This window comes from Pimephales promelas, chromosome 23 (assembly GCF_988280905.1).
Source record: "Pimephales promelas chromosome 23, fPimPro1.hap1.1, whole genome shotgun sequence".
NCBI lineage: Eukaryota > Metazoa > Chordata > Actinopteri > Cypriniformes > Leuciscidae > Pimephales > Pimephales promelas.
The window spans coordinates 12,123,288-12,149,058 of NC_142791.1; the positions used below are offsets into that span (position 1 = coordinate 12,123,288).

The window sequence follows — 25,771 nt, forward strand, 5'->3', positions numbered from 1 at the left end:
AGAGCGGATGCGAGGATGCGCAGGCTTTTAAAAGCTCAAGTATAGGCTATACATCCCGAGATAAGCTTGACAGAATGCAGGCCTGCAGATCCGATATCGATTAGATTCTTGATCCTTGCATTAAGGCATTTGGTGTTACAAAGTCATGCGGTGTTATTCCTTTTTAACATTGTCTGTACTATCCGCAAGGTGGCGCTGTAATGTATACTTTACAGTTTACAGTGTCTCTAATTTTTACTCGTACTTGCGTTCCAAAACTTTTTCTTTTCCTGGTGCACAAAAAGAATCTTCACACAGCTCGTTTTCCATAACATGATATGGTTTAAGAAAAACAGGCATTTTTTTTTTTTTTTCCAGAATTTTATTTTTTTTGAGGTGAACTCTTAAACACTGTTTGAAATTACTTAGGGGGCTGAAAAGCATCAGTTATTTACATAATTCAGTTACATAGAAGATACCACACTGTTCAGGTGAAATAAGGACAATCAATGCAGAAAACAAATACATGGCCTAGGTTTTTTAGCCATGCATTAAATGGTTTTAAACATTTCCACACATGAGAGCAAAAAATGTGGGGAATTAGGAAAAAAAAAAAAAAATACTTCAAAGTACCACAAATACATGTCTGACATATCCTAATGTCACACTGAACACCTTGCATTTACATGTGCATCTGGTTTCAATGACAGTTATTGACCAGAAAAGCGAGCACAAAACAAAAGTTTTAAAAAAAATAAAACATTCACTGAGGACTAACAGCAAAGCAGTAATAAATTCCATACTAAACACTTATAAATATGGAAATGCAACTTTAAAATCATTTGAAAAACAAACAGGGTTGAAGATGTTGACCAGCGAGGTATGACCTTCTCAATATGGTCTCTCTCTCCGGTCCTGGCGATGGTCTCCCCTGCAAAAAAAACAAACAATAAAAACAGCAACGTTACTGTTCTGTTTTGTGGCTACGAAACTTTCACAGCTCCAGAGAAAAGTTTCTACTTTCTTCACTCACTTCATATCCATTTTGCCAGGTGGTCCCATTCCTCGTCCCCTTCTTCCCATGTCATCCATAGGGGGCCCACCACGACCTCTTCCTCCAAAACCGCCTCGGTCCATACCACGCCCTCCTCTGAAGCCTCCACGGTCCACACCTCTACCCCCACGGAAGCCACCAGGTCCCCCTGGCCCTCCACGGTCCATTCCACGGCCACCACGCATCCCACCTGGTCCACCACGCCCCCGGTCACCACCTGAAACTCAAAAGGACAACTTGTGAATATTAACAATGCAAACATCTGAAGCCACAATATTAGCGGTTCTTAAAGCGACAAGACAAGAATATGAAAGACAGTAACCTGGAGGAGGGAAGGGAGGAGGGCCAAAGCCTTCAGGTTTGGGTGCCTTGCACTGGTTACACTCCATTCTCCAGGCAAAGTTTTGGTTTCCACATCCCCTAGAAAAATCAAAGACTCAAAATCAGAAGCCGAACGGAATACATGGATCGTTGAGCATCACGGCACCATTACTGAAATACATACGCATTTGGACACTGCCAGTCTCCTGCCCTCTGCTGCATGTTTCCTCCAGTAGGCCCTCCACGGCCCATTCCTCTAGGACCCCCACGTGGCATGAACCCCCCTCGATCTCCACCTCTGCCCATTCCACGACCCATCATTCCTACCGGAAAAAAAAAAAAAAAAAATCCAATTTCAAATTAAAATGCATAGAAATGCAGTTTTCTGTTGCTTCTAAAACAGCAATTAAACATACCTCCTCGTCCCATCATGCCACCTCGGTCTCCTCTCATTGGCATGCCTCCACGCATCATTCCCATCATGGGCTTACGTCGGGCCATGGACACCTTCAGCTTCTTACCCTGGAAATCTTTTCCTAATGAGGAAAAACAATCATTTCAGTTTATCTAGATGACTCATACTGCATGGAAATACATTAAAGACTGATTTAAATAAAGACCAACATACCATCAAACCACTCAACAGCTGCTTTAGCAGATGGAGGCTCCTCGTAGGATAAGGTGGCATCGCCTTTAGGTTTCCCACTGTCTTTGTCTGTGTATATGTTGACAGCAGGCAGGCCGGTCCGTTTGTTTATCTTAGAAAGATGAACGAAACAATATCATAAGTTTCAAGAAATCCAATAAAATGCACGATGAAAAAAATGCATGAAAAATAAAAGCTTTATCTTTCCCAAGCCATTTCATTATATTGATTGCATTAAAAAACTATCAAGTACCCTAATGATTCCACTGTGCTTGAAAAAGTCCGCAACTTCATCCAATGTAGCGTTCTCAGTCAGCCCAGTGATATAGATAGTGCTGTTTTCAGAGTCATCTTGCTCTTCTGGCCGTCCTGCAGAACACACTGGGTGTTAAAGGATTGATAAAACTAAATAAAATGGACAGAAAAGGACAAATAACAACCCCAAAACCAAACCTACCCATGTCACCATCTGTTCCGGAGGTTCATTAAGCAGGACACCAAGAGAAAAAGACAGTGAGAAACAAGTTAGTTTACAAGCTGAGCTTCAAGCACCTGACAACATTATGCTACCATCTCCTGGTCAAGACTGCCCCGGCACACTTGCTCTGACCATTCGAAGACATAAAAGACAAAATACCATTGTGCTGTTGACCCAAGAATGGTCTGATTATTGTCAAAAGCATTAAGAGGAAACTAGTCAAAAGCTACCTATTTCTTTTTCCAGTGTGCCTTTAAAAAAAAAAAAAAGTATATTTGCAAAACCCTTGAAAAACCAAGGACCCAAATTGGACTCCACACCTGATATCATATAAAATTGAAAAAGTAGTAAACGCTGAAATGGTGATACTCTACATGGCTGGGTCGGCCATTTACCATTAACTCCTAAATACGAGAGCAAAAATAACCTTTCATTGGAGTCCACACTCAGGATTTTTTTAACCAATAAAAATAGGACTGAACCATTCCTATACGACCAATGGCAAAAGCTGAGCTCTTAATTTTAGCCGGCAGTATAGTTTTGCAAGGCATTAAATATTTCCCTTTTGAAAAACACCCATAAAAGGTGGAGAGATCTAGTGTATGGTCTTGTGATTCTCATTAAACTTACCACCAGGCTTAATGAAGCCACCTCTGTCTCCAGCGATGCTGGGGGGGAATAAGCGAAGATATGAAGGCGATATCCCTTAAAACAGCCACTTCGGTACCACAAAAGGGGTAATGGGGGTATTTGCACAGTTCTGACTGACTCTAAACCCTCATAAAAACTCTCAAGCCCCCCCTTATAAAAACACAGTATTTCTGAGAGGAACACTCAGTTAGGGTGGGGTGCTGTACCATTACAATGTCTCTTCCCTTAATCTGACTTGCTCAATTTACAGTTTAATGACATTAGTGGCTGAACAGTATTGGGGTTGTATTAAGCAGAAGTAAGGGTTGATCTTTATTACTATTGTAAGTGGAAAAACCCAGAAATTTGTACACTTAGATTGGGATGTAATTGTTTCAGATGCAGCCTTGCTACGAACTTTAAGTGAAAACGAATGAGGTCATGCGATATTTAAAACTACACCAAAATCAACTCTTGTAAATATTATACGACAATTGATCCTCACGAAGGAGCTAAAAGCTTGGTGCAAGTGCACCAAAATGCGGGAGTAGCCCGTTTGTGGCTGTATCTGAAACAATCTGCTTACATAAAGCTGGTACATGCATTTTAGTCAAAGAAAAAAGAAAAAGCAGATAACACCATTTTTCATCTTTACATAAAAGTTTCTAAAATTACACAACACAAAAAAAATGTTTTGTTAAACAAAAAAAAGAAAACTTGTATGTTCAGATAATTATTACAAATTTTCTTTGGTTGCAAAACATGGTTTCATTCCTGTTGGAAATACACATTTGGAACACCTCTTGACACCACCAACTTTAAGTCCCCATTTCAAAAGGCTGCCGGCCCAGACTCAGAACTGAGTAGTGGTACTGTAAAAGTATTGATGTGTTTACATGGCTCTCACTTTGTTACCTGTAGCGTATAAATGCGACAAAGCATGTTAAAGAAAACTTTTCATAATGCACAAGACAATTGCAATCCAAATGTGTGACAGATAAAGAAAACATACCTTTTAATAAGGAAAATGAATGCAGTGCATTTTCACCTTCATAACCAAAATATAGTTTACTTTAATAGTATTGAACAAGCTCACTGTAAAATAATTCTATGAATAGACCAAATATATGCATTTTAAAAACACCTAGCAGGGGACACGCTCAAGTTAATGAAGAAGGGGCAAAGGCATTGTGTAGTACGTTTTGTTTTGAGCATCACTGCATTCACTTTCATATTTGCTTTGCGCTAGCTTCTTACTTTTGGCAGCATGAGCATACTAAGAAGTCTTTGGGAACCAATATTCTTAATTATAAAACACTGTTCATTTTATGAAAACCAGACCTATTAAAATAGTTTTTAAACTCTGCAGAGTAACCTGGAATTTATCCTGGACTCTAGTAATTATCACCCATTTTAACACCTTCGCCTTTCCAAAAATACCCCTAAATTTCACTTACCGTGAAGAGTAAGTTGAGAGTAATATTAAATAGTTTATTTAATTAATTAATTATAATTAATTAATTGAATTAGTTTGAAACTTGTGTACCTGCAAGCCTGTGATTTGTAGGTAGATCTACAGAATACCATTTAGAGTAACTAATACACCTTATTTATCCTAAAGGATCACACTCTGCATTGATGATCTTATTACAACCACTCGGAGTACAGATCTTTTGAAATCTTTTTCTCTTTATGTTTAATCATCTTGTTCCCTTTTCTAACATTAAGCTCTTTTATTAAGATCCCACAAATGTATTTAATTATTGTAAATGAGATTGAAATTATTATATTTTTTCCCAAAGCACATTCTCTATCATCTTACCTTAGGCCATAATGTAGGGTTGTAGTGTATACCGGTATGACGGAATATCACAGTATGAACGCATAGGATTATCAAATCATGCACATCTACATTCCTTATCTACAGGGGGAGGAGGGATACCTTGGGGTTGTCCGAGGGATAGAAATCCAATTTGGGGAAAAAACAAAATATATTAAAATAAAAATAAAAAAATCGACGCAAAGTGGCAGCAAAAATAGAGGAAAAGCAGTTATGAAAGGAGACCGAAAAACACGTTCGCCTATACACCATCCCATCACTCCGTGCAGATAAAGGTATGTGGGTTTATAACTTAAGGCGTATGATTTCCATGATCCAGGATGAATCCAGTCATGAAAATGGAATTTACAGCATCACTCAGATGTCATGTCAAACGCTCCATTTGATGGATGAATTGAAAAGTAAGAGCTGTACTATAAATCAAATCGTGATACGGTCTAGATTGTGAGAATATTCAAGCGTAAAAAGACAGCCATTTAAATATATAATCATCTCGATTACTTTGTCTACTGCATAAAAGTAAGCCGGCCATCAAGACATTTTAGGACACGAATACCACTAGAACTCCTCTGAGTGAAAGCTTAATAAGCATTTCAGCATTTTATTTGAGAAAGCCCATCGTCAAACACACTGAACCTCAAAGGTCTTCACTACAACCCATCAAAATAAAAGTTAGGGTTAACTTGAAATGATCACAGAACTACTGTATATAATAGAATGTACTTCAATTATAATAATTTCAGCAAATATAAGTATTAAAAACATTAAATTAAATGCTTTAAAGGTTTATGCATTCATCTGATTACCACCCAATTTGACCATCTATTTGTATTCAAATATAAAAGAGAATCCAGAAAAACAAACAAACCAGAATTTCTGAATAATAGACATTTCAAAGGACTATTACAGCCTACCTAATTGTAAAAAAAAAAAGAAAAACTTAATCAAATTACCTGGATTTGATGTGCTTTTAATTAAATTAAACTAACAAATGGTTTCATGTTTGTTATTTAAGGGTCATCGTAACTGGTGATAATTGTAATTGGTTCATACTGTATACTGTGACATTTTCTGTGATGTTATCATACCATGAAAAATCTCATACCGCTACAACCCTACCCTAATGAGGCAGAGCTGAGAGCAGCAGAACTTAAATCAGTTTGGCATCTTTTCAAAACAACTGTGTGACTATCAAATTAACTTCTACAATTAGAGCATATAATTCATGCTTTGGCGCCAAAAAATTGTTTCATTTCTGCCAAATTATGAATCTAGCACAGCTCTCAGCCCTGTATTGCCTCTTTCAGCTCCTGCCTGAGGGAAAAAGTAGTGGTGAGGAGAGACTGCACAAAAGCACACTTACCCCATGCCTCCACGGCCCCCTCGCATGCCACCACCTCCTCGCATCATGCCCCGGTCAAACCCACCCCGGCCACGCCCGCGGCTCTCCCCCCCTCCCATGCCTCGGCCCTCTCCAGGGCCCCCATATCCTCCGGATTCAGGGCCCGAGTAGCCACCTCCTCCCATGCCGTTCTGATGGTCTTGTCTGTAATTACCTGTGAAGAAAAACTGTTAATCAACAGGCAAAACTCCAGTGACTGTCTCTACCAAGCTACAACCAGAAGACTTACCATATTGGTTGGGTGGTTTGTAGTCTGATTGGCCATAGCTTCCTCCTGTACTGCCCTGCTGTCCGTACTGACTAGCAGGGGGCTGTCCGTAGGACCCAGACGCTGCTGTGTAGCTGGAAGGCGGAGCTTGTTGCTGCTGGGAAGGAGTTTGTTGATATCCTCCCTGCTGGCTGTAGGAGCTCTGCTGTCCGTAGCCTCCTTGTTGGCCCTGGTATCCTCCCTGCTGCTGCGAATAGGAACTTTGCTGAGGCTGCTGGGAATATGAGCTCTGCTCATATCCAGAGGGCTGCTGGGTGCCAGAACTGTAACTGCTGAAGAAAAATTTGAATTTACAATCAGTGACCATCACAAACTTTGGGGACTATGCAGAACAGAATGAACCCAATACCTTGGTGGTGCAGTAGAAGCAGGCTGTTGCCCATATCCCGGATATGTAGACTGGGCACCGTAGCTGGTCTGCCCAGCATAAGAGGTCTGGTTACTGCTGGTGGTTGAAGCAGCGGCGGCGGCAGCAGCAGTGGAGGAATCGTAGCTGCTGCTACCATAACCTTGCACAGGCTGACTGTAGCCCTGCGGAGCAGCTGTAGCAGCATTATAACCAGCTACAAAAGGTAAAAATAAACAAATCATTGAATAAACACACATCCCTTGCAGATTTTGGTGAAATTCAGTGCTGTTCGAATAAATACAAAAATAACACACCGCTGGCTGGTGGTTGCTGTCCGTAGGATGATCCATACGGCTGCTGACTGTAACTGCTGGAGGAGCCACTGGTCTGAGAGTATGTCGAGTCAGCCGGTTGGCTGTATGAACCGTAGCCTTGCTGTTGACCATAGGATTGCTAGATGAAAAGAGCACATATAGTAAGTCACTTATCCAGAAATAAGCATGTAGAAAAGAATTTAAAGTGACGGTTTACCTGAGTGCCCTGAGCATAACCCTGTTGTGAGGGCTGGGCCGCATAGGAGCTGTACCTGATAACAGATGAAAAATTGTATTACTGATAAATGATTAAACTACTATATACAGGAATGTTTATATCTGACCAACAGACAGGCCATGATTATACATACATTTTCAGTTGTGCATGACTTTCTAATGCTGAACAAAAAATTTGATATTTTGAAGAATATGGGTAGCCAAACAGTTGATGGACCCCTTTAGCATGTAATTTTTTATGTAGTGATCAGTTTTGAGATTTTGGGCTAGTTTACTCCTTCAAGACATGCTCTTTCAAAACCGCCATGACCTGTATGGTTGTTAAAGCTCTGAATCCCCTGCAAAACACTGTATAACCCAAAATATGGGCATTTCCGTTCTATCAGTAACCAATCGTGAAGGTCCAAAGGGTGATTTAAAGCCAATGACGAAATCTCATTGGCTACTGCTGGTTTCTTCTAACGCGATTCACTCAGACGCATCACGTGGTGTGCCCTGCTAATATTAATTCATTGATTTACTGCAGATGTAGGCCTTATATGTCTGTCATGTTATCACATAATCAGTTTTCATGAGCTTGAAATATTATATATTATTATTACTAAGGGCCTGAGCATTTATTATGTTTTTGAGAATTTTTTTTTTCCCAAAAGAAATGTATTAAATTCCCTACTTAAATCTTTAAAAGCCTTTTTCCTCAAAATGAGTTTGTCATTCTCCAGTTCAAATATCCCTGCCTATATAGCATCTATATACATCACACTTCCCAGTTATACACTTAGCAGTATTCTGAAGATATTTTCAGAGGGATTTGTTAATAAATCGCCTAATTTGTGACATTAATTAAAAAATGGCGATGATTTTTTTTTAAGGGTATGGACAGTATATTATGATTTCCTAGGTAATGAAAGCATTTATCCTGAAATCCCTCTGAACTTTTTTCTTCATCTTCTGTGTAAACAAATTGAAAAATGAATTTTGCACCTGGCTATATCATATGTTCAGACCTATACCAAAAATATATGCAAAAATTGCACATATTTAATGAGATAATGCCTAATTTGCATTATTAAACATACAAATTTCAAAAACTTATAATACTTTTTTAATATACTTATGCAAGTAACCAACTGAGGAAGTTTCAAGGTAATCTCTATCATTTAAAAATGTTACCCTAATCACCTGTAGTTTCTCGCCTTAATGAGGTCCATCAACTGTTTGGTTACTTGCATGCTTCAAAATATCATATTTTGTGTGAAAGAAATGTATACTGATTTAAAACAACATGAGGGTGAGTAAATAATGATTTTCAATCAATTTTTTTACATTTTGATTTTATGATTTTGGGTGCACTATCCCTTTAAGATAAAATTAACTTTATATAGATTGCAATCACAGTGTAACTACAAACATGTACTAGACAGTATAGAAATTCTATGGAAATTCCTTATTTTGACTTTGGGAACCCTATACATGTTATACATACCCCTGTTGGCCTCCAGCCTGTCCGTAACTGTTGTAATCTGCGAGAAATCAACATTAACATTCATTTAGAATATCAAATATATCAAAGCAAGAACAAAGCTCTGGAAATGGGTCACATTTTCAAAAAAATGTACGGTCATACACTTTGCTCATCGTGGTTAATTAATAACGTAAAGGAAAAACGGTCAAAGGGGTATTTAAAAATCGTCCGAAAAAAAGTTTATCCAAGATATTTAAGAGGGGGGATAAGATTAGGTTTCGATGCGCAAGCAAGCACAACCACCAAATTCAAATTAACACGAGACAATAATGTTTTTCTCTTCATTCACATTTTGTAACAGATGTTGAAACGGATGCATTCCTGTGTGTAATATATAAAATGATTTAGAATAGCAGTGGATTATTTAGATAAGACACACCTGAGCACGATTTAACACAAACATACCAGCTCGTGAGCTAAGTTAATAACAATTAGCCCGCTTCTCAGCTCAAGCGTTGCCAAGCAACAGACCGGCACGTGTAAATTTGTGCTAATAAAATAACCTGCATATAATAACTACGGCAAATGTGTGGCATCCGTTAAATAAATGACTTGGATTTGTTTGAAGCAAAGAAAAATGCCGCAGTTTTTCCATCCCCTCCCCCATTTCCAACGCAGACGGACCAAACCGGCTCGAACCACACCGGCAAACGTGATACAATGAATATTTTATGGATTTAATGCGTTTTATGATACGCATTACATGCTTAACGATAACTATAACCCCGACAAAAAGACACACACAGGCTGGTATTTTCTAAAATATCTAACATTGTGTGAAAGAGTACAAAAGGTTTCACATTACCCTTACCTGCAGCAGACGCCATTTCGTGTGCCTTCTGTCGAGACCTGAACTGCGCATGCGTGGATGACACACTTCAGACTCTACCAATTATTCAAACGGGTGTAGTTATTTATTACTAATATTATAATTTCGCGATTAATTGGTATTAAATGCTATATAGATGTGTTTTAATGTTAACTTTGATGCAGTTTGTTTGTTTAAACTCATCATGAAGGAAATAAGCTAAATATAGGGAAATTAAATGTTGCTGTCAATGGATTCGTCCTAAGCGTCTACAGAATGACCTACTTAAAATTCATTTAATAAGTCCTGCCCTGCGTAACGGGGACGTCTTGTATGATGTGTATGAAATGTTCTTAAACTGCATCACTATAAGCACAACTCTGCACTGTTCGTATAATAAAAGTTTGTTTATAAGTGACTGAAACACAAATGTAAATTTACAGGAATGCTGATGAAAAACATGGCAAACAAAACCGTATTCCCATGTACAGTTGTTGGTTTGTCAGTTCCTTAACCATAAACACATATTAAAAATATTTCATTCGAAATATGAATAAAGCAGTGTCTTAAAATTAATTTTCAACCCAAAATGCTACTTTGGAAAACTGCTTTAAACGCCAAATGGTGGAAATGATGCTTTAATGTCACATTGGTAATTATAACTGTTATTTGGCATTGTTCATTGCACAGCATAGCATTACCTACACCATGATTTACCTGCAAAGTTTTTTCTATGTGTAAAGATCTAGCTATTTGCAAGCAAAAGTACAATTTAGTGTAGTATACAAAACTGTACATTGAAAAATAGTTATGGCACTTTTAAAAGCGATATGACAGCAAATGCTTATGAGGGTGCAATATCAAATACAAGTCATATCTCTGAAGATAAATATAATAGCAGGACTTTGTTGACACTCTTTGAATGACAGTACATGACAGAACCACAGCTAATCATCCTACACCAGAAACATCTGATATCAACTGGTGCAAATAGGGCTGTCAGGTTAGCCTGCTGATCTGACCGTGACCACGTTTAGCAATAAACCATGTTTTTTTTTTCTTTTACAACTGCTGGATCTGGATACTGTCCGGTGCCCAAAGTTCAGTAGGTCATGATGATAAGCTACAGTGTCCTGTTCAAATAGTTGTAGGTTACAGTCAGAGTAACCCATCGTGCTCAAAAGCAGAAGGTAACAGAGAGAAGTCAAAGGGGGCAAATTTGACTCCTGTTCCACTGTAGAATTTGTTCTGAAATTCCACCCTGCAAAAAAAAAAAAATATATATATATATATATATATATATATATAGTTTGACGTTCAAATATTTAGTTTGACTTTCAAATGTAACAAAATATTTAATATTAAAATATTAAAAAGAATAATGGATTGAATTGGATTGGATTTTTTATTTTTTAATCACACAAACCATTTCTGATAATTAAACCTGCCCATATCTGAGGCTGTGTGCTCACCAGTGAAGACGCAGAGCATGGAGGAAAGCGGACAGACCCTCCATGATCAGGAGAATGGAGACAGTGAGCAGAGCGAAGACACTGAACACAGGCACAAGGAAAAGCACGCCCAGTTTGGAGCTCATCCTTAGACCCTGACGCATCACCATCGCCCACAGTACCTCTGACAGCTCTAATATAAAGACAAATACAATATATGCACAAAAAGATATTCATTTGCCAATGATGCAATGAAACATGCTGGTTTTTCAATGTGTTTTATGAATGAACAACCAGACACTCACGGGCGTGGGCGAGACTCAGGGCCCAGAGACGCAAGTAGGAGGCTGTGTTGGAAATGCAGCCCAAACAGTACTCTATGGTGTGAATTGCTTGATGCAGGAATACATCTCCAAAATCAAACTGCCAGTGAACAAACAAGCTGTTAGCAACATGTATACAATGAATAAGCAAAATTAGTCTGATGAAATCTGTGTGTGACCAATTACACAAACAAGTTTCATATTAAAATTTATTCTAAATTTACAAAAAAAATGTAAACCCTAATCTGAAATCACACAGATATACACACAAATCACAATGTGGGTGGCCTTAAATTAGTGTCTAATTTAATTTAGTGTTAAATTAGTGTAGTAGTAAATTAGTTAACTAAAGTTAATTTATTATTAAGAAGCTCTAATGTGTGTACAAATAGAAAACAATCCACCCAATTATTATTTGATGAGACCCACTGTGTTTTAATGGTGATTTTATGTGAGATAGTTCAACTTTAACCTCCTGAGGCTTTCCAGAGTCACTTAGTCCATCCTCTTCATCATGGACTACAGACGGTGACAGATCTTCTTCACTCACACGCCGAACTCTCTCGTAGCCCTACACGCAAAGTGATAGTCTCTTTAACCAGGTCATCATGTATCAATATATCAGGATACATACTTTATTACACACATACGAACATACATCTGAAGACCACATTTGAGTCAAATCTCACAAAACAATGTGGGTGACATTTCACCCGAAAATAATAACAATAAAAAACAAAACAATCTGAATAAAGAAAATAAAGACTATTTCAGGATTAAGTTGTATTTTTCATTGTGATTTTCTATATTCATGAAAAGTTGTGAGATTAATTAGGTTTTTTAGAGCGATCCACAGCCCTAATAATTTATGAATGTACCATGTGATATCTTGACATCAGATACGAACACATACATACACAAGAACACAGACAAACCCTGTGGACCCCCAGTCTCTTCCCGCCATGATGCAGCCAGTAGAGGTAGAGAGGTTTCCCGAGCAGCAACACTGGCACAGACAGCAGAGCAACCACGACAAGAAACACCTGCAGTCCCATCTGTTACAAGAGGATTAACACAAATGCAGATATCAAGCATACTGACTAGTCCTCCCACACATGTGCACACACACACACACACACACACACACACCTGCCCGGGGTAAAGCGGAGTAGAGGCATTTCCCTGCATTAGGAACATGTCGATAAAGTGGATGAGAATGCTTGGAGCCAGCCGAGAGTCTTGCACTGAGAATGCCAGCCATTTGTAAAAGATCATGAAGACCAAGTACCCAAAGAGACAAAGTAGAAAGAGCAGTTCAGGAAGAAAGACAAGATAGATCTTAAACTTCTGTCGGAAGTGCCTGTGAATACACAGAGAGGAAAAGAGCAAAGACAGAATTTATAGACTATAAGAGCATAGAGAGATTAATGCAGAAAGAATTTGATTAACAACTGATGTTGTATGTGCTTCATTATTTTGTATGTCACACAGAACCTTTTGATTAGGACCTTTTAATATGCAAGTGACTATATATTTTCTATGTATAAAGTCAAGAACTCGCAGTTTTTAAAGTAAAGTAATTACACACTTTTTGAAGTCAAGTACTCACATACTTTTTGAAGTACTCACATATTTTTGAAGTGAAGTACTCACACACCTTTTAAAGTGAAGTACTCACATCATACTCACACATGCCAAGTACTGGCATTTAAATAAAAATGAAATCAAGTACTCGCACACTTATTAAAGTCAAGTACTCGCGCACTTATTAAAGTCAAGTACTCGCACACTTATTTAGGTCAAGTACTCGCACACTTATTAAAGTCAAGTACTCGCACACTTATTAAAGTCAAGTACTCGCACACTTATTTAGGTCAAGTACTCGCACACTTATTAAAGTCAAGTACTCGCGCACTTATTAAAGTCAAGTACTCGCACACTTATTTAGGTCAAGACAGTACTCGCAAACTTATTAAAGTCAAGTACTCTCACACGTATTTAGGTCAAGTACTCGCACACTTATTAAAGTGAAGTACTCGCACACTTATTTAAGTCAAGTACTCGCACACTTATTTAGGTCAAGTACTCGCACACTCATTAAAGTCAAGTCTCACACTTATTTAGGTCAAGTTCTCGCACACTTATTAAAGTCAAGTACTCGCACACTTCTTAAAGTCAAGTACTTGCGCACTTATTTAGGTCAAGTACTCGCACACTTCTTAAAGTCAAGTACTTGCGCACTTATTAAAGTCAAGTACTCGCACACTTATTTAGGTCAAGTACTCGCACACTCATTAAAGTCAAGTCTCACACTTATTTAGGTCAAGTTCTCGCACACTTATTAAAGTCAAGTACTCGCACACTTCTTAAAGTCAAGTACTTGCGCACTTATTAAAGTCAAGTACTCGCACACTTATTTAGGTCAAGTACTCGCACACTTATTAAAGTGAAGTACTCGCACACTTATTTAAGTCAAGTACTCGCACACTTATTTAGGTCAAGTACTCGCACACTTATTAAAGTCAAGTACTCTCACACTTATTTAGGTCAAGTTCTCGCGCACTTATTAAAGTCAAGTACTCGCACACTTATTTAAGTCAAGTACTCGCACACTTATTAAAGTCAAGTACTCGCACACTTATTAAAGTCAAGTACTCGCACACTTATTAAAGTCAAGTACTCGCACACTTATTAAAGTCAAGTACTTCCACACTTATTAAAGTCAGGTACTTGCACACTTTTTGAAATGAAGTACTCGCACACCTTGAAATACTTGCAGTTAAGTACTTAAACAATGAGTATCTTTAATGATAATAAAACACTGCCTTGGAGTCCCCAGACCCCAGTTTGTAAACCATGCTCTAAATTACTTATTCGTATAATAATTAGTAACATAACCTTTACCATTACAAACACAAACACATTTATAAAATAAATTGCTCACTCACAAGTGGTTAAAGACACTGAGCACCACCCCAAAGCTCATGTGGATGACTCCAATGATGACAGACATCTTCATCTTGTAGGAGTTGAGGAAGGACAGGCGATTCACGGCCATGTTCCAAATCTACAGGTCAATAGAACATGATAAATCAGAGCTCTGCAAACAATATCAAAGAATTACTCTGAGCTGTAATGCACTATTTCAGGATGTGGTTGCCACCCACAGACGAGTGCTTCATAAATCAGAGAGTGTGTACTCACTGGATCAATGCCCAGTGGATATGGCCCAGAGAAAACACCGGAAACGTTGGGATTCAAGGTGAGTAAAGTATTCATTTGTAGAGTTTCATTTCTATTCCAGAGTAAAAGGAGGAAAACAATAGCATACAATGATTATGTATGATAATTTTGGAAATAGAAATAGAAATGCAAATTTAGCTGCAAGCAGCAATGACAGGCCCTAGCCCTATGTTGCCACTGCACATGAAGACTCTAGGAAAACTATGCACATGCATTTAAGCAAGTAAATACAAGAGGATTATTCCAAAGTCTGTTGTAATTGCCACACTTCATGTTGACACTATGACTTTCAGTGCTTAGATCCTAAAGTTATTCTTTGCAAACAAACAAAACGGTTTCTTATAAGATGTGTATTCTGTGTCTTACGACCACTCCTGTTCTGTGAACATGGCCTTGACGCTCCAGGCTGAGCCAAAAATGTTGAGGGATTTGGAGAAACAGTCATTATAAATGAGTCCAGTGTATAAGGAGAATAATCCCATCATCAGTATGATGTACCGCCCATCAAAAAAAGTCGTCCAGATCTGAATAGAGACAAAATATATTCAAAAACACATTTGTACTGCCAATGCATAATCATAACAGCTCAATGCATGTTGAGCTACATCAAAGCTAATTGCAATTAGTTTAATTGAATTTAGTTAAAAAATCTGACCTCATTTCCTGGTCGTCTCCGTGTGTGGTCTTTCTCAGTCAACACCATCCACAAAGCACAAAGTGTCATGACTGCACCATGACCAACATCTCCAAACATCACAGCAAACAGAAAAGGAAAGGTGATAATGGTATAAGGAGCTAAGAAAAGAGAAGAAATAAAAAACACTGAACTATAACACTAGACTCTGCAACTAGGCATTGATGGTTCCATGAAAAACCTTTAACACCCATGGAACCTTTCATTACACAAAAGGTTCTTTATAATGTAACTAAACATTTTTTCAGATTATTAAAATATTCTTCACACAAAGAAAAAAAGTGGTTATTTTAAAAACTTTGGGAAACACAAAATTGTTCTATTACATCACTGCGAAACCCCCCTTTTAGAAAATGTATTTTTAAAGAGCATATTGCAGATAAAAAATATATTTATGGGATTATAAGAAAAGGAGTGGGTGGATTTTACCATTTGTTGTTTACACACAGACACTGTGGACACATATCTGTGTTCTTTAGACACCTTATAAAAGTGAATTTTGTATAATAAGTCCCCTTTAAATTGATTAAATGTACAGTAAAGATTTTTATAATGTTACAAAAGATTTATATCTCAAATAAATGTTATTTTGAACCTTTCTATTCATCAAATAGGCCTTATCCAGAGAAAATGTATCACAGTTTCCACAAAAATATTGCACAGCACAATAATATTCAGAAATGTTTCTTGAGCATCAAAATCGGATTATTATAAATAATTCCTGAAGGATCATGTGACACTGAAGACTGGAGTAGTGATGCTGAAAATTCAGCTCTGATCTCAGGAATAAATTACATTGTAAAATATTTCAAAATATTACTGCATTCAAAATATTACTTGTAATATGGCTAATGATAAAGCAATTCATGGATCCTGACAGCCACTACAGGTAGTCACTACATGCTTTCATGAACATTCTTAAAAAAATATCTTCAACATGAGGGTGAGTAAATACATTTTTTTTAGGGTGACATATTGCTTTAATTCCAAGTGTAAGCCTTCTCAATCAAGTTGATGAATAACAGTAGGTGGTCTGCACTTACCCGGGCTTGCCTCCCTGTAGTCACCCACTCCATAAGCTTCCACTATACTCTGGAAGCCCGAGGTAAACTTGTTGCTCCGCAAAAGTGTCGGTGGAGTGTCGCTGCTTGGGATACGGTTCACGAAAGATGGGACGGTGGCGTCACCTTTTCTCTAATAAGAAGAGGCTGCAGTTATAGCACTTATCAGTAGAATTGTCGAGAGGCCACATTAACACTTCTCATACATCAATACGTTGGATAAAATCAGACTACCATCACTTGATAACTATTGTACTCACTGAGCCCTCCTCCAGTGCCCGCCTCAGGTTCGCCAGGTCACTGACCGGACACCACACTTCAGCGATGAGACACTTGTTGGTGACGTCAAAACTGCAGAGGTTGAGGATGTGATAGATTGCTTTCATCTTCTTCACTTGCAGCACCCATGAGTGTGCCGACTCAGACGCCTTGTGCAAGACCTGCTTCAAGTAATCTTCGGTGCGGTGCAAAACCTAATGAGCAAAGATCGCTTCATTAATGTTTCATTTATGAAATCCCAGGTTAATATAATTACGCTAATCCTCTGGTGGAAGAGATAACATCAGCATTATTTTCCAGAGGACAAACCAATAACAGCATGCAATAATCAACCCTCCCCCCAAGGAGACACTGAAGGCACTCAGTAATGCAGAAGACGTACGTTTTGTAAGTCTTGGATGCGTGTCCTCAAGCTGTCCATCACATCGGCTCTTTCCTCGTCCGTTTCAGGGTGGGGGTAGAGATGGCAGTGGTAACTGGTGTACACAAGCAAAATCATATAGCAAAACCCAGCAGGACTGTGGCAGACTTATTATACCATCAGCAAAAATACATTCATTTTTTCACTAATGGTCAGACACATACTTCAAATGGATGTCTTTTACTATTGTGTTGAGTCTCACTGTTTTCAGGCTTTGGCATCACAGGTGCCACATTTGAAGATGGTAGGTCAAGTTAAAAACAGTTCCATTTTTAGGTCAGTGACAAATTGGGTCAGTGTTCAAGACGCAGAAAAGATCTTGGACAAATCTTTGCAAAATCTAAAAACACATGCTAATTTCTTAGAAATGTACTACTTGTATTCATGTTGTTTTTATGTTTTTTACCATGATAAAATACTGAAAAATAACCCTAGAAATGTAAAATAAAAAGTACTTATTTCCATACATGCAGAACGTAGAGCTGCATGATTAATCGTTAAAAGATTGCAATCTCGATTCAAACAATTATGCGATCTTATTCCTAAATGACAACAATTCAGCTTTGTCTATTTAAACCTTTGAGAGGTATGATCACATCACAGCAACATTCAAAACTCCGCTGAGAGCAGTTATCATGCATGAAACCGCTTCACAAACAGTCTTTTCAACCCCAGAGTATCTTTATTTTTGTTAAATTAATTCAAAGTGCTGTGTACTCGAGATTTGGTCTCGAGACCATATGGAATCGTGTGCATATTGACTGGGAATTGACTCGTACTCAAACATATTAGGACTCGGACTTATTCCCGAGTCCACTCGAGTCCACTAGACTCAGACTCAACACGGACTTGACCCTCTATGGTCTCGGTATCGACTCGGACTCGAGTGAGCTGGTCTCGACTACAACACTGGTAATTCACAATACCACAAGTACTGTGATAAAACTTTATAGTTTATAAAATAATTAAAAATTAATAAAACATTTTTTTAATATAGACTACAGCAATTGACATTTTGTCAGAATCTCTATTAAATTACATGTTATTTTGTTCAAAATCGTGGGAGAATCATTATCTGGGTTTTAAACAAAACAAAATCAAATTTGTTCAGAATTCTTCAAGGTAAAACTTTTTTCTTCCCTTTTTTTTTCACAAATATCATGATTTTTGATTTTCCTTTTCCTTTAATAATTACAATTAAAGATTTTTGTAAGGTTATTTTATAACCTAAACTAATCTTGCCTTATCATAAAAATGATCTTATATTTTAATCCATTAAATTGTAATCACCCAATGTGAGACAAAAAAAATCCAAATTAATTTTAATTCAGAAATTAAAACATGCTCATCACAGAAAATAAGTATTCAAGTCACACTAGTCTGTGCATGAGTTTAATTTTTCATATACTTTAGAAGAAAAATATTTTCAGGAGACAATGCTTTAATTTTTAACGCCTTTTTTGTTGTTGAAAATTTCTTAAATGACTTCAAATAAAGGTAACTTTTTAATTGACAGCCCTACTATTAATAATAATTTAAATATAAAGGCGAATAAAAAAAACCTAAAAAGTTGCAAAAAGTGCATTCGTTGAGTTCAGACTTAAATACTGTCTACGTATGTGTCCAAAAAATAACAACTAACAGATGATGATATGCAGGAACGAGTGTGAATGACCCCTAATGTGTGAATGACCCCTAAAAAGGTGAAATAAGAAGAATGAAGTCTCCATCTAAGCCTTCATTTACCAGTCGCAAATTTTTTGAACCTTCTGCCCAATCTGGTCGCCCCAAAAGGAGATGAGGAACACTACATTCTTATTGATCTCCCCCTGAAACACATAAACACAAGACAGAGCCTCTTTAAACAAACTGGTTCATCTTTCTGAATACATTAGCACGCTTTGGCTGTGGCAGACGGGTATGATCTAAAACTGTGAAACAAACAGAGGCATGTTTGCAATATTCTGTTAAACCAAATCATTTGGACATAACTACAGCCATTCAGAAGCACTTTGTTGGTGGACCTCAGCGTTCTACGGTTGCATACCGTGTCAAGATCAACCAGGCTCTCGTCCACCTCTGCGTAACTAAGGATGGTGTAACCTTTACAGACCCGCCACAGCATGCGCTCAAACGCCTCCACCTTCACCCGCTGAATCAGTCCTGAGATAAACCTGCAGCACACAAACGTTACACACACGTAAAACACAAGCAGCTGTGTGGATCCAAACTGAGACACAATGATCTGTTTTAAAGATCTCTTTGTGACTCACCCGAGTTTGGCGCCCAGTCTCTGCATACCGGTGCAGCCTGTCACTGATTCAGTGTCCAGAGACGGGAACTCTTCGTACTGCGGGCCCAGGGCTTCATGCTAAACACGCACATGCACATTCAATTAATCTCACAATCTGTCAGCTACAGATAATAGTCGTCTTCCTCAAATAAAAAGTTTATTGTAATATTACTTAAATTGTGATCGACCAATATATATTTGTTAAACCAATTAATCAGCTAGAATTTGACCATTTTAAAGTTATTAGTTTTGCTTTTACTGAATGAGCACTGTGCCACTGTTCGTCTGACTGTTACTGCACTTCATTTTATTCTAAATGGTTTTAATTTACTGTATTTTATTTTTATCATAATTTTTATTTTTCATTATTTCTTATTTTTTATTTTAAACTGTTTTAATTATTCTGATTTCTTTTTTGGATTTTTTTATTTCTTCTATGTAAAGCACTTTGAATTGCCATTGTGTATGAAATGTGCTATATAAATAAACTTGCCTTGCCTTGCCTTGATAAATGTGTCCACTTGACTTATTAAAAGAATTGTGTTTTATCTCAAAATGTCAGGGTTTGTTTATATGTTTATATTTATTTATACTAGTGCTGTCAAATCTATTAATCAAAATTTGTTATAATATATATATATATATATGTATGTATAAACCACTAATTTATATATCTATAAATTCAAATATATAAAAAAAAAACATTTTCGTTCATGCTTTTAAGTTATACTATCATTACATCATATTTTATTTCTATAAAATATTACAGAAAATATTGTGTCAAACAAGTCATTTTTAATTGCTTATTAAAATGCATAAAGTAATTTTTATTTTTTAATTATTCATATTAAAAAATATTTTATTTTCAAATGTTCAGCAATTGTTTCAACTTATTTGCTTTTAAATTGTATTGTATCACATTTTAGTGAATTCTGTATACAATTAAATATTTTGTAAAATAATATTAAATTAAAAATGTTTACATTCCAGCAGTTTTAAAAAATTTTGTTCCGTTTATTTTTAAATTAAATCATTTTAGAGAATAAAGTAAAAAAATATTGTGTAAAATAATGTTTATAAAATAATAATAAAACTATATTTTGAAATTTCAGCAGCTTATTTGCTTTTAAATTGTATTATATTGATTAAAAGCATTTAAGCACCTCATTTGCTATCAATACATATATACACACACACACATATATATATATATATATATATATATATATATATATATATATATATATATACACACAGTATATTGAACATCTGGCACTACTTTATAGATAATGAAACCCTCGCTGGTCAACCATAAAACATTTACATAAAGGAAAGCTAAAATTTACAAGGCAAATATAACACAGATAGGATTTGATCCAAGCTGATCTTCTCACAGAAAACTGGGCTTATAATATGTTTTTCTAACCTAAACATCACGTGACTCTCAGGCTGTGTCTGCTCACCGTAGACTCCCAAATACAGGACTTTAAGTCACTGAACATGTCGAATAGGCCACATTAATGAGTGTTGAACGAGTGAACGGGACGCACCCTGGAGCGGCTGTGCATGAACGCGTGTGTGATCCTCAGCATGTGTGTGTACTCCGTCAGCTCCAGCAGGTTTCTCTGGAGCTTCTCTTTATTCTTGGCCACCTCGCTGAGCTCCACCTCCAGCCGCTGCAGTTGCTCCTGACAACAGCCAATGACTTTCCATCAGTCATGTTAAAACACATCATGCTTACACAATCAATACTTATAAAGGTCTCCGAAACAAGACATCACCAATCAATAAAACTCAGCACATGATACTACCCAAAAATAATACTTAGCGCACTAAACAAGTCATGGGTATATTACTATAAATAAACAGTGATGAATCTGTCATGCATAATCAATTCCCTCCATTCACCGGAAGCTTTCTCTCACCACATCGCACACAATCACTCACTCTTGGCAACTTGACACGGTCAATTACCAGCACTGGGTCTTGATGCTCTCATATACAATCAATTACAACAAACCACCGACCACTTAACCAAAATTATACGCTCTATAATTCAACAAAACTGTCCTCCTTTTTAGGGGTCTATAACCTTATGTTATATGATGCAATATTTATATGATTTTCCAAGCAGCATCACATTAGTGAAATTTATACTAGACACCATTTCAAATGGCTGTCCCCTATAGGGAACATTTGGGGGACAATTTCAGACACTGCCCACGTTTCATCGCTGGATGAATCGGTTTTGGAACGAATCTCTTGAATGAATGATTCAATGAACAGTCTCTTGTCGCCACCTTCTAATGCAACGATGTAATCATTATTAGAAGCACCAAGTTACTTTCAAAAGGGGATTTGCTCTATTCCGATCGCTACCGTAAATGTCAATGTTTATATCTGAACTATAAAGTTTTATCCCAGTTCTTCTGTGATAATTTGTATGTTTGTAACACAAATAATGATACTGAGTGGAGACTGTGAAGCGGTTTCATACCTGCACATAAATGATAACTGCTCTCTCCAAATCATCGGCAGCGAGAACGCAGATTTGAATGCTCTGGTGTGATTATTTTTAATAGTTTAATAGAATTGTTGTCATTTAGGAATAAGATTGTGTTGATGTTTGAATCGAGATCACAATCTTTTATCAATTAATCGCAGCTCTAACTCATAAAACGCCAACTGTCTACACAGAAGTCACTTTCCAAACAAAGCAGCTTTCTGTTGGTGGACGTGGCGAAATCTGGCCGTTGCAAAACCTGCATGGGGAAACCTTTCGTCCTCATGTGAAATTCCTGGATTTCGCCAGTGAAAATGCTACTTAACGGCCTTAACCGAACTCAGACCCAAGATAATATTAATGAAATAGAAAAGCCCTGTTTGGCACATTCAACTGTATCTGTATCTGTATATTTCAGCTCCTACCATGATCTCTAAGACATTTTTGGGTGCAGGAGCAACAGGAGGGACTTCAGCCTCTGGCACTGCAATATTAGCCTTCTTAATTTCTCTCAGTAGATACCCTATAGACGACGGAAACAAAGAAACGGTGCTTTAAACACACATCACATACTGTTACAACAACAACAACAGAAAGCACACCAACACATTAACTATTTTTATAGGAACACAATTCAGATGAAAAAAAGCTAAATTCAGAACAAAGTCTGTTCTAATGTACAAAAATAGTCTGTTCTGTGACTGCAGTGTAAATATACTATTTTTGATTAAGGCTATGATGGAAGGAAATGTATCGCAAAATAAAGGTAATTGTAGTCTATTTGTTAGCACTCTAACAGATTTATTTTGAAGTTCAAATAGTCTCTGCTGGAGAGGTTGAGAGCTTGATCTAAAAGTGCTCAATAAAGATCCCTTACCCAGAATCCTCTCCATCTCCTCACATCTCTTGATCTCACTGACGAAGCGGCGCTGGAAGGAGCTGACGCTGGGGTTGAGCTGGAACAGGTCAGATTATGACATGTGTTTGACATTACAAAATATTACAATCTAGAGGCAACAAGACAAGGCTGTGAGCATTACATTAATCAAATGATATTTGGTCATCTAGAGATTGCAGCATTTGGGTGATAATCAGGTCCCATATGCGGATTAACAGGAATTAAATTGACTGACAGCTTCATTGCGATGGATGAGGAATGGAGCTTTTCAAAAAGGACAAAAATAAACATAAAATCATCATGAAAGTGGTTTACTTAACTCATGAACTATATTTCAAGTCTTGTGAAGACATATGATTGTTTTGTGTTACATTGGTGAGCTGGTAACCAGCCAGATCCGCTGAATCAGCGAGATTTGTGAATGAATCATTCAAGACCGGTTATGAGTTGGATCAATCAATTCACTGAGTAGTTCGGATTCAAAGGAGTTGATTTATGCACTTAGCTGAGATTAGATAAAATGGCAATTTAATAATATCTTATTAATAATATCAGAAGACTTGGGAAAGAATGTGTACTTTAGAATGATTTATGCAGCCCCAATAATGACAGCCCCAATCCTCTAATTTTTATTGAAGAATTATTTATTTATTTATTTTTTAAATATTTTTTGTATTACAGAAAAAAAATAAGTCATATGATTTTGGAACAACATTAAGATGGGTAAACAATTCTGTTTAAGGATGAAAACCAACTAATTTCAAGAGTTCTTGGACTATCAACATCCACATTTAAGATTAAAATTTATACTGCATATGAATGGTATGTCTCAGAACTAGTGATATTTTATTATTATTTATATACTATTATAGTATTTATTTATTAATCATTTTAATTGGGTTTCATTTTAATTATAGTTTAAGTTTTGTAAAACCCTGTTCACCATATAATGCGATTGTGTCTCTTCAGAAAATGTGGACTAAGCCTTACAATTCGTATGGATTAGTTTTACAATCTCTTAAATGAACTTTTTGAAGCGTCAAAGTGGTAGTTGTGTAGCAGTCAACGGAGGGACAGAAATCTCTCACTGGTGTTCCGAAGATGAACGAAAGCCTTTGGAATGGATAAACATGAGTGAGTGAGTGATGTATTTTTCAACTAATATTTTATTTTATTTTAGCTTTATTTAAATGGTAACAAAATATTTTAAGTAGTTTTACAGCAACAACACGCTTAATTTTAAATGTAACAAATGCATAAGCTGCACACATAATTAAAGAATTAGCACAATTTTATCTAAAACAAAACCTCAAAATTATTTTAAGCGGACTACCCTGACTGTTGCCAACGAAACAGTAGGTCACACACATACGTGACCAAAACATTGCCTACATGTTGTTAATGAGTGTAAAACACCCTCGGGCTAAATAGAAAACACAGGCTTTTATAACCAGACTTGCTCTGTTTTTTAGCAAGTATAATTGATCCAACTCATTAGCTGTAACCAGGACATTAAAGGGATAGTTCACCCAAAAATTAAAATCCTATCATCATTTACGCACCATCATGTTGTTCCAAACCTGTACGAGTTTCTTTCTTCTGTTGAACACAAAGGAAGATATTTTGAAGAATGTTTGTAACCAGACAGACAGTTAGTAGCCATTGACTTTAGTATGAAAAAAAAAAAAGAAACACTCAATGGCTAACCTTTACCTGTTTGGTTACAGGCAATCTTCGAAATAAAAGCATACAGGTTTGGAACAACATGAGGGTGAGTAAATGATGACGTTTTTGGGTGAACTACATCGGCCTCAGTCTGACCAGGCCAAAATTAACAGGCAGCAAACAAATAGCCTAAGGGTAGTCAGGTAACACCGATAATTTAAGGCCAGTTAATTCACTCATATTTGTCTGCTCTGAGAATAAAGGTGGGCCCCTAGACATCAATTTTGGAATCCAGAAGGTAGGGCAGCTCACTAGGTTGACACACAGGCGTTGAGTCCAAACTTACATCTCGAAATTCGACCAGTCCCATTTCTCCCAGTTCGCTGATGCAGTCGTACGCCGAGCCGGACTGCAGGAACAGCTGCGCCAAGCACATCTCCTCACTGCGAAAGCCCGAGCCCATCTTCTCTCTCCTCTCTCGGCCACCTTGAGCACTCAATCCGCCTCTAGCCTTTAAGATTCACTTTGCGACCGTCAAGTGTTTAACTCAAATCGCATTCAATACCAATAAATCGGAAAATTGGTTTGTTAAACACGCATTCTGAATAACTGAGATTTTATGTCTGAATGAGCCGGGATGGGATTAAATTGTACATAAAATGACTAACCTAAAAATACTATTTTAGCAACCTAGTGAATATTCTCGGCATTCTCGCGAAAAGTGTGCATTTACTACAAATTAAACTGTAGATGTAAATAATATTCTAAAAGTGTCTTACCTAGCTGGCTGGACAATAATAATCGATAGACGTCTGTACCTTTAATTGTCGTCTTGCCATTGAAACGACAGAAATAGCGTGAGATATTTAAGACTACTGAAGGAGTGTCGACATACAAACAACACTATCTAGATGTAAAATGTACGAATGCAAGGAAGCCTTGACGTTGAAATAAATCGCATTATAAAAAGATCTCTCCGGTAAACCACAAACCCTGCCGGTGTTACAGATTGCGCCCATGGGTTGCCAGATACTTCCTTAACAAATCCCTCTTCGATTTACGAAACCATTGTAAACTTTGAAAACAAAT

The 25,771-nt window shown here is 37.1% G+C and overlaps 2 protein-coding genes across 4 annotated transcripts; both read right to left on the minus strand.

The window, feature by feature from the left end:
• Positions 1-338: 338 nt before the first annotated feature.
• ewsr1a (EWS RNA binding protein 1a) lies at positions 339-9,921 on the minus strand. 2 transcript variants are annotated; one of them, XM_039675471.2, is made up of 16 exons: positions 9,855-9,921; positions 9,005-9,041; positions 7,499-7,553; positions 7,282-7,420; positions 6,968-7,181; positions 6,580-6,890; positions 6,312-6,504; positions 3,109-3,146; positions 2,458-2,469; positions 2,254-2,369; positions 1,983-2,112; positions 1,771-1,890; positions 1,539-1,677; positions 1,356-1,453; positions 1,013-1,250; positions 339-910 (listed from the first exon to the last, which is right to left on the minus strand). In XM_039675471.2, the coding sequence occupies exons 1-16, from the start codon at positions 9,868-9,870 to the stop codon at positions 871-873; spliced, it is 1,896 nt and encodes a 631-aa protein (XP_039531405.1). In that variant the 5' UTR covers positions 9,871-9,921; the 3' UTR covers positions 339-870. The 2 variants fall into 2 exon arrangements, with proteins under 2 accessions (XP_039531405.1, XP_039531402.1); XM_039675468.2 differs by having other exon boundaries at positions 9,849-9,912.
• Positions 9,922-10,733: 812 nt separating this feature from the next.
• Positions 10,734-25,667, minus strand: atp6v0a2a (ATPase H+ transporting V0 subunit a2a). 2 transcript variants are annotated; one of them, XM_039675457.2, is made up of 20 exons: positions 25,029-25,667; positions 22,997-23,075; positions 22,545-22,642; positions 21,167-21,304; positions 19,597-19,694; positions 19,371-19,497; positions 19,070-19,152; positions 17,285-17,378; positions 16,884-17,096; positions 16,606-16,756; positions 15,524-15,663; positions 15,235-15,392; positions 14,830-14,920; positions 14,574-14,692; positions 12,775-12,985; positions 12,561-12,680; positions 12,098-12,196; positions 11,608-11,725; positions 11,324-11,495; positions 10,734-11,112 (listed from the first exon to the last, which is right to left on the minus strand). In XM_039675457.2, exons 1-20 carry the CDS (start codon positions 25,143-25,145, stop codon positions 11,010-11,012), a joined length of 2,529 nt encoding a protein of 842 aa, XP_039531391.2. In that variant the 5' UTR covers positions 25,146-25,667; the 3' UTR covers positions 10,734-11,009. The 2 variants fall into 2 exon arrangements, with proteins under 2 accessions (XP_039531391.2, XP_039531390.2); XM_039675456.2 differs by having other exon boundaries at positions 12,543-12,680.
• Positions 25,668-25,771: the final 104 nt, after the last annotated feature.